At 43.7% G+C, this 10,045-nt stretch overlaps 1 protein-coding gene across 1 annotated transcript; it reads right to left on the bottom strand.

The window, feature by feature from the left end:
• Positions 1-6,796: 6,796 nt before the first annotated feature.
• LOC149160845 (uncharacterized) lies at positions 6,797-7,621 on the bottom strand. The gene has a single exon (XM_089434723.1). It carries the CDS (start codon positions 7,619-7,621, stop codon positions 6,797-6,799), a length of 825 nt encoding a protein of 274 aa, XP_089290849.1.
• Positions 7,622-10,045: the final 2,424 nt, after the last annotated feature.

The following is a 10,045-nucleotide window of genomic DNA, read 5'->3' as shown; positions in this document are numbered from 1 at the left end:
GAAGCGGTTTGTTGGGGGTGGGAATTAGTTGTTAACTATTTTGAAGCGGTGTTTTTGGAAGTACAAAAATAAATTATTCAATTAGAGGCTAAGGAATTTGGAGGTTTTGTTTAATTTTTAGACTCATATATTGGAGGCAATAGTTTCAAATGGATTTTAATCCGGAAAAGTTTCTTAAGTGAAGGATCTATTTCTTTCATTCTGTCACTCATCATCGTCAAATGGAAACTCTTCTCAGCATGGTCATTAGTAGACAACTCTAAACTCTTTGCAAGTCCGGAATGTAAGCTCATTTTACGGCTATTAACAACTCTTCAACTACCGCCGATAATTTGGAAACAACTGCAGTTATTTCCTTCATTTACTGAAACCAACTGCAATCATTTCCTTAAATTACGGAAATCAACTGTAGTTAAATTAATTGCTTGTTGGGAGCTCCTAGAGTGGTCCATTACTCCCTCTGCAATTTTCTACCATGACCTGTGGAACACTTGACACATAGCTAACAGAAGCTTGATGGAAGCTTGGCTATAAATACTTTTGCTTAGTCCCCAAGCTCACTAACTTAATCCCCTTCAGCGTTACACCATCAAGTTGAGTGAGGAGAGCGTGGAAGTGCCAAACCGGATTTGGGAACAATCTTCTGTCTTTCCATTTTCACTGTTAACCTGACGCTATGCTAACTGGATCTCCCTTATGTGCTTTTTCTGTCATCCTTTACCTTTGTGTTTGACGGCGTCTACGTTTTAACTTTCAAGCTGACCTTGGTACTTCGCAAACATTTTTCTAGGCCTGCTATTTAACGCAGTGTGAAATTTGTGGCAGCAACCTCCTTGCGTAGTTTTTTTTTTTTAATGACATCCCATGGAGCTTCCCTTATTCCAATAAGCTAATGGTTATATGTATTATGGAACGCAGTAATATCAACCATTCGCAAATGATTTGTTGGGGTGCTGTGTAATTGTTCACAGTTACTGCTGAGCATTTTGTTGAGAGACACATAGCCGAGCAGACTGATTGGTCCCTGATCATTCGGGTATTCTCTTGTCTTGGAGCTTCTACATCAATGGCTGGAGGTATGATCTATTGGGCATTAAAGTTTTTGATTCTTTTAAGTGTTTATTCCACATTATAGAATCGTTATTTTTGCTATCATTTGGTATCAGAGCAATTTTTATCTCTGCCTTGGTGTTTATAGACATGCTCTATTATGCTAATGTTATATTTTGAGAATTTTCTAAATTAAGGCATTTATTTGGAAATATGTCTAATTTTTGCTCAATTTTTATGCTTATAATATTTATTTAATTATATGCATTTTGGATAATTGTTGTGCAAAATTTATTAATGCTCATATTTAATTTGCATGAATTGATTATTTCTGTTTTAAATTAAAACATGTTATTTTGGATGAGTATACGAAACCCATCGTTGAATGTTATGCATGAATATTATAGTTTATTTCAAGCTAATTTTTATGCATAAAAGAAATAATATCTAGTGATCCATATAATTTTAATTGATTAGAGAATAGCCACAACATCTCTAATTAAATAATATTATATATTATGATTGATTAGGATCACATAAAGAATATTTAGACATTAATTGTAATTAATTATATTAAATATAATAAATTTTATCCACAAGAATTTTTATTATATTTATATAATTAATTAAGATAAATTATTCATAACTTACCCACATGAATTATGAATTAATAGTTTTATCATAAAAGTTCAAATCTAAGATATAATTTATATCAAATTATAATCATAATATACCATTTAGAATTATGAATTAAGTGAATAATCTGATAAATTCTATCATAAAGAATAATTGAATTTGCTTGAATTGAAAATTTAGATTTTTATGTCATTAGATTCAATTTTAAGCATGGTTTACATTGGTAAAGCATGAAATTTTATCTTTAGGCCTCAATTTTTTTTTTGCTAAGTAAGTTTAATCTATTAAGAGAAGAAAAAAGATATTTACAGAGTGGTTCTGGCTATGAAGGAAAACAGCCTATCTTAGCTTGCCAAATAACTAGTTCTAAGACTGCCCCAACAAAGGGGAAACCAGTCTGATAAAGCGGGTATTACAAAAAAGAAGACATCACTAAACATGTGCCACAGTTTTATGGAAAGTGCTAAGAAAACAACAAAAAACCAGCAATTCATCCCCCTGGGTGCGCCTACGTGGACAAGAAAGAGGAAGAACCAACAGTTAGATGAAGTGCCACCTGGCATTGGTAATTTGGGTAATGAAATCCTCCGTGGCAGGTTCCTCCACTATCGGGTAGCTCCAATCATCGTGGTCGTCTGGCTGAGATTGGCCCTTGTCCTTGTGCTCGCCTTCTCTTCTTCCTTCAACCAGCTGCGTGTCCTCCGCTTTCATCTTGCTCTTCTCCATGGCTGGCGTGGCAAGCTGAGGCTCTGAATCCTCATGCCTTTCCCCCACAACCTCCTTCCCTTTCCGATTGGGCTGTCCACCATGCGCAATTTCCTTGTCTTTGTTTGCATTCTGCTGAGCTCTGTATTGACTGGGTTCCGCTTTAAGCGTATCGCTCCCGGGGAAGGGCATCTGGGTGCTCTGAACCGCTTCCTCAGAGAAGGAGATGGAAATGGTTGCGGTGATAATTGGCTGATTGAGAGTGCTGCGGAAGTGGAAGAGCGTGGTATGGGGGGAGTGATGTTGGGGCAGAGGGAAGGGAGCTGAGCGAAGGCCTGCTCTACCCCGTCCGCTTCTGGTATTGGGATAGCGAGGATTTTCCGCCGAGGAAGAGGGAGAGCCCGAGGTGCTTCGCCTCCTGACCTGCTGTCGAGAGCTTCCACCCCTCGAGCCGCCCCTTCTACTGATCAAACGCTGTCGCACCATGATGGGATAAGGAACAAAGAGAGCGCCAAGGTACTCTGAGAGTGGAAAGAGGAGCAAATTAGGAGCAGGCGGAGGGTGCGACTCAGATACCAAGCAAAACCCAGCAGCCTCCCATATCCCACCTTCGCCAGACCATCTATGCATATGGAGCTTCCAGACGAGTCTATTGCAATACATGAATTTAACTTCAACCGCCTCCCCTCGGATATCCCCCGCCATTACTCCTGCATTGAATGGAGCCGAAGCCCAACTTGGCCTGAAGCATGCGGAGGTGATGGTCCGTTCCGTGTTCATGTTGTGCATGCCATCTTCCCAATGCGTGAAACCATATGATCTCCCCTGCCTCTGTAGTAAACGCGTCCCGTCCGTAACCAGGTGGTGCTGGGCTGGCAGGTGTTGACCAACTTTGCCGCACCCCTGTCCCATCACCTTAACTATCTGATGAAGCACCCGCATCCGGGGAGGCTGCATCCTTTTGGACCAAGATTTTGCATTCCTGTTCCTGTTCATGATTCTGTATTATATCAAGGGCCCTTGTGAGAAGAGAGTGCTTATTTTCTACTCCCAGGTTGGCAAGGAGATCCGCTACCTTGTTGCTTTCCCGCCTAACATGGTTGAAAATGATTGCTCTGTTGGCGTTGAGAATATTTTCTATGGCTTCCAGTCTGGCCTCAAGTCTCCAGCTAGTGGAGATTTTATTCGCATGAGCTCCATTGAGCAGCTGTTTGGCCATGTTGATGAGGATTTGGGAGTCTCCTTCAATCTCCAGAGGCTGGAAGCCATGGTGTTGGGCTAAGAGTAATCCCTGCCAGAGTCCCTCCAGTTCAGCTGAGTTATTTGTGTCCCATCCTATATTGCCGAAGTAGATTAAGAGAGGAGAACCCTTATGATCTCTGAAAATGCCGCCAAATCCTGCGTTCCCTGGGTTACCCTTAGAAGCTCCATCAAAGTTGAGCTTGAATCTGTGTCTTGGAGGGGGGAGCCAAAGATGCTTACTGATATTCGTTTTTCCTATGGGATTGCAATCAGGGCTTCCTTGCGGGAGTTGGAGGTTCCAATTTTCCCATATGGTTTTCTCATTTGCCTGCATGGGAAAGTCATCCGGGAGCCAAGTTTTAAGCGACAAAGTCTCTTTCAGGTTCTTGCAGAACTTGTCCCAGATGATTTCTGAAGGAGTGCTTTGGTCTTTGAAAATACGCTTGTTCCTTTCTTTCCAAATAGTCCATATAAGGAGGCCAGGAATGATTCTCCATAGATGGTTAAGGATAGCGCTTTTGTAGGGACTTTGGTGCCAGAGGCGTATGGAGTTGATGATGTCCTCAGATGTTCGGCAATTTCTTTGACAGCGGAAACTGGTTTTCTCCCACAGTTGGTTGGCCAGAGAACAGGAGTCCAGGAGATGTTGTAACGTTTCCTCTTGAGATTGACAGTTGGGGCATATGGAGGGCCCATGTATGTTCCTTTTTCTTAAATTGTCCCAAGTTAGGATTTTGCGATGCCCAGTGAGCCACAGAAATATTGAGACTTTGGGCCAAATGCCCAGAGTCCATACCCTTCCCCAGATGGGATCCTGAGGCGCATCATCTTGGCATTTGATTTTGTATGCTTCTTTCGTGGTGAAGGATCCTCTTGGGGTATATCCCCATCTCAATAAATCTTTACCTTCAGTATATCTGATTCTTCGTTTTTGGAGCTCTCTTTCCAGGTTTTCTCTTGTCTGGTTGTCGATATTTCTTATCAGTCTGTTAGGGTGCTTCCATTGTTTGTAGCCTTGGTTAATCTCCTGTGACCATTGTTGTTTGACCGTTTCCTTTTGTTGTTCCTCCCAATCATAGCTGGGCGGAAGATTAAGAATGCTGTCAAGCCTGGGAAGCTGATTCCATGCGTCCGTCCAGAAACGAGCTGTATTACCACTTCTAATCTCCCAAAAACTGTGTTGTTGGATCAACGAGAAGTGTTGACTGGCAGCATTCCACATCAATGAGCCTTTCTCAACAGGGGTGAATCTGATTAGCTCCTCCACTGGTCTGTGGTTGGCATATTTAGCTGTCCAGATAGCCCCCCAAGGCTTGTTTGGTGCAGTAAGCCATTGCCACCAAATTCTCGCACCCATGATTTCATTGCTATGATTAGGGTCTCTCAGACCTAAGCCTCCTTTTTCCTTGGGTTTGCAAGCTGTAGTCCATTTAACAAGGGCCCATTTACGATTTGTTCCATGTGTTCCCCACAGAAAGTTGCGCTGAAGATCTCTGATTCTTTTAAGAGCCCATTTAGGCGCTGCCAGGATTGAGAAGAGATAGAGGGGCATTGCCTGAAGCACCGCTTTGATAAGTACTAATCTGCTGGCTATGTTCAGAGCTCTATAGGTCCACGAGGAGAGACGGGATTCAAGCTTCTCTAAGAGCCTGCGCCAGGAGGCATGTTTAATGGCAGAGTCAATGAGAGGGGCACCTAGGTAATTGGAGGGCAGGGAGGCTATGGAGAAACCAAGAATGCGGGCAATGGCACGTTGAATGATGGGAGGCGTGTGAAAGAAAAAGATTTGCGATTTGGCTTTGTTTATGCTTGTGCCTGAGGCATCTGAGAAGTCCTTCAGAAGGGCTTTGAAGATGGTAGCTTCTTGAACAGATGGGTATCCGAAAAGCATGTTGTCATCCACGAATTGTTGATGGGTGGTAGCAGGGGTATTGTGAATGGAGATTCCTTTAAGAAGCTGGGAGTGAAGGGCATGCTTGATGAGTCTCCCAAGCCCTTCTGCCATCAGAACAAAAAGGAAAGGAGATAGAGGGTCCCCTTGTCTAATACCTCTGGAGGGGCTGAATGGTCAAGAGGGGATGCCATTAATGAGGAGGGAAAAAAAAGTAGAGGAGATTAAACTTTGAACCCAGCGAACCCACATTGGTGAAAAACCAAAAGCATGTAACATTTTTTGAATGTAAGTCCAACTTAATTTATCAAAGGCTTTGGAGAGGTCAATCTTGAGAATCATACCTGCCTGTTTGGAGATCTTGAGGGAGTGTATGATTTCATGAGTGAGGATAATGCCATCCAAGATTTGTCGACCTTCAACGTACCCTGATTGTTCCGGCGATATGAGCAGGGGTAACAGTGGCTTCAACCTGTTTGCAATGACTTTAGAGATGACCTTGTAGATGACATTACAAAGTGCAATTGGGCGAAATTTGTCCGGAGTGATAGTGCTATCTTCTTTGGGGATGAGAGCAATAAAAGTTGAATTGAGCGATGGCAGCAGCCAGTGAAGAGATCGAGATTCCTCCACCACTTGCCATACTTCCCCTTTTATGAGCTCCCAGAATGAGTGGAAGAAGGTGGTGGAGAAGCCGTCCGGACCCGGTGCTTTGCCTTCCTTGAGCTGCTTCATGGCTAAGTCCACCTCCTCGGGCATTACAGGTCAGAGAAGGAGTTGGTTGTGTTCTTCTGTGATGACTTTTGGCACATGTTGAGTGATCTTTTCTATGGCGTTCCTTTTGTCAATCTGGGGTTCTTGTAGGACTTCCTGAAAGTGATTGATAAATTCCTATTCGATCTCTGCATGGTCCTCCACTCTTTCCCCCCCTTGCTTTTGGATAAAGGAGATAGTATTGTGCATTCTTCTTTGAATAGTGGTTCTGTGGAAGAATTTGGTGTTTCTCTCGCCTTCTTTCAACCATCTGATTCTGGACTTTTGCTTCCAGAGAATTTCTTCCTCCTTGTTTCTCTCCTCCATTTGATTATGTATGTGCTTCTCCCGTTCCAAAGTTTCGTCCTTGTATCCCTCTGTTATTATCTATTGCTGGAGATCCCTCATTTCCTTGTTGAGGTTTTGTTGGGCCTGAAAGATATTGCCAAAAGTCTCCTTATTCCATCTTTTGATTTGGGCTTTCAGATACTTGAGTTTCTGTTGGAATTGGAACATTTTTTATCCTTCTGGCGCCGAAAAGTTGTTCCAAGTAAGTCTGATGAAGTCTTTGAAAGCGGGATGAGATAACCAACATGCCTCAAATCTGAAAGGACGTCTGGTGGAGTTGCCTGGTCGCTGCCATTGGAGCGCTATAGGCCAATGATCAGAGCCGGAGTATGGGAGGATGGATGCTGAGAGGTCGCCTTCGAGATGTATTGCGCTGTCCGAGATGAGGAATCTGTCAAGTTTTGAAGCAATTTGATGCTTCCCAGCCCTACGATTGCTCCAAGTGTGCATGCCATTGGAGGTTTGCATGTCGATAAGCATGTTGTTGTGGATAAAATCTTTGAAGTGGTCCATTTCCTGATCCATCTTGGCCCGGCCTCCCTTCTTTTCCTCTAACTTGGTGATCATATTAAAATCTCCACCTATGAGCCATAGAGAGTGCTCTCTGTTGGAGTTGAGAGTTGCTATGGTGTCTAAAAGAGCAATTTTATTGGGAGCGTCCTGCGGAAAGTAAACGTTGGTCAGGTGACCATGTATGTTGGTGCCAATTATATGAAACGTTGCCTGGATGATGTTGTGGGATGCGTGGAAATTTGACAGCAATATTGCTTGCGTATTCCATGCAATTGCTAAGCCTCCAGATGCACCTGATGCATCCACTGCCACTGAGTGACATCCTGGCCAAGCTTTTGAAAGGATGCTTCCCAGGGTGTTACTGTTGCACTTTGTTTCCTGCAGGAAGAATATCTGGGGCTGTTCCTGCCTTATCATATTTTTAATCATTCTGAGTTTCCCAGGGCTATTGAGCCCTCTTACATTCCATGAGGTGAGCTTCATTGTTCACTGTGTGGAGTGGGCCTATAGTACTTTGTCAGTTTAGCATATCTGCCTGAGTCGACCAGGATTTTCCCTACTGCTATAGTTCTCTGGAGATCTGTCTTTCTTCCCCTCTTTTTGGAGTCCTTTGGAAGGAGGTTGCCATCCCATTGACTTCCTGGTTGTATACCCAATTGCTGTTGCTGATATGCTCTGGATAATATAGTTTCCAGAGTACTGAGCTGATGCTCTTGGATTTTGTCATACTCCTTCTTTCTACAAGCTTGCTCCAGTCCAAAAATGTCTAGCCCTTTTAGATCTATGCTCTCTGGTTCTTCATCCATATGCTGCACTTGACTGCTTTCCTCTGAGATAAGCGCTAGTTGCCAGGATTGATTTTGTGGTTCATCCGTCTCCATGGCTTTGGATGTCCCTTCAGGGTTTTTTAGGTCTGCTATGGGAGTTCCGCTTGATTTAGATGGAGTGCCCTCAACTTCCATATCCTTTACTTTCCCATCAAGTCCCTTTTGGCTCTCTTTGGGGGTTGCATTGTCATCCCTGGGGAAAAGTGATGCATGGGAAGAACCAGGGTGGGGGATGGAATGCAGAGGAGGAGATGGGCATGGCGCTTTGCTTTGAGTTCAAGGGTTGTTCTTCTGAGGCTTGTGCTAGAATTTCAAAGCTATTACTCGTAGAAGGGATAGAAGCAGTATCTTGCTGGGGTTTTTTCCTGGTGGAAGGTTTTTTGTGCGCTCGTTTGCGGCTAGGGACCTTGGTAAAGCCATCTTGGGCCGGCAGTTCAGAGGGATCGGAGGCAGTGGCTTTGGCATTTAGCGGACAATCCCTAAAGAGATGCCCGTGAGCATGACATTTGCGGCAGCAAAAAGGTACATGTTCATAATCCAAGGGTTGAATCCATTCATAATCATCATGAGAGAGACTTACCGAGTCCGGTAGGGCTTTGTCCAGGCGCATGAAGACACAGATGCGGGCATAGGATGTGTATCTTCAAAGCTTCGTCTCTTCCGCTGCTTTTACATATTCCCCCAGTCCATTTCCAATGTCTTTGAGCAGCCCTTCATCCCAGTATTCCTCTGGAAGTGAATACATTCTGATCCACACTGGAGCCCAGGTGAGGTCTTCCTTATCCGGGTTAAATCTTGCTACCCAATCCCTTAGATACAATCCTGCTGAGTTGAAAAAGTATGGCCCCTCATCCATGATTCTGAACTTGTCTTCTAGGCACAAGAATATCACAGTAAAGAACCCCTTCGGTCCTAGCTGCAATGTTATATGGCCCTTGGGTTTCCATTTAGCAGTGATCCAGCCATACAAGGCTTTTTCTGTCGGCCAGAATCCTATAAATTTCCCGATGAGTGCATGATCCGTCATATATTGGATTCGTTCATTGATCTTCTGACTGGGCAGTTCTATCTTGGGTCTTTCAGCTGCTATTGGTTTGCAGGTTTTCGAGGTGACCTTGGTCGTTTCCTCTGGCTTGTCTTTTCCTTCTGGTGTTTCACTGCTCTTGTCTGACTGACTGGCAGGTGCATTGGGCTTATGCTGCTTCGGCATCTCACTGTTATCCACCTCTGCATGGATCGATCCAAAGACTAAAGACCCCGTTTGCCTTGGCGGCGAGGTATTGGACAAGGGGGAGGGCTTTGAGGCCCCCCCCTGCGGGGGATCCATGCGCTTTGTTGTTATGCCTGCGGTACTCTGTCGAGACCAGGAGGTCAGGCCCTCGGTGGATGTTGAGTCGTGCTTGTTTGCGCCGTCTCAGAAAGTCACCAGAACCCTAGTTGCAGAGCTCTCCTGGTCTTCTTCACTTGATCTTTAGGCCTCAATTTTAACATAAGCATGTGATCTTTAATTTTGTGCAGTTGTACAACCTGCAAATTTCTCTGAAATTAGTTGTGATATCCCTGAACTTAAGGGACATAACTATAAGGTCTGGAAAGAGAGAATTCTCCTTCATTTAGGGTGGATGGACATAGACTATGCTATTAGGAAAGATGAACCACTAGCACTCACTAATACCAGCACTGCAGTGTGTTAGTGTCAGTCTTTGAAGCCTTCCATCAGTGATCAAATATGCTCTTACAAAGTGGTTTTAAGATGTCAAAGTCAAATTTTGTCATTTCAGTGAGTCTTCAAGTAAAATTTGGTCACTAGGTATTAGGTTTAGGGTTTGTTTTCACTCCTTTCAAAGTTGTCCAAATGTCGGTCCATGTCACCATTCATCTTAGAGTACCATCATTCAAAGAGTTGTCATCATCATTTCAGGGTCCAATGGGTCATTTTACACCTTGTTCGTGCTTCAGTTGTACTGGGTAAGGCTCATTTCCCTCTCCCAGGGTTTTGAAGGTAATTTCTCTTGGATGGTCAAATCATCAACAAAATTTGTATCCTGATTCTCATTCACCTTCCCCTATCCTTAATGTA

This window comes from Pinus tabuliformis, chromosome 5_2 (genome assembly GCF_031772625.1).
Source record: "Pinus tabuliformis cultivar Carrire ecotype Pingquan chromosome 5_2, CPIR1, whole genome shotgun sequence".
Taxonomy (NCBI): domain Eukaryota; kingdom Viridiplantae; phylum Streptophyta; class Pinopsida; order Pinales; family Pinaceae; genus Pinus; species Pinus tabuliformis.
This window is presented reverse-complemented; position numbering and strand designations above follow the sequence as displayed.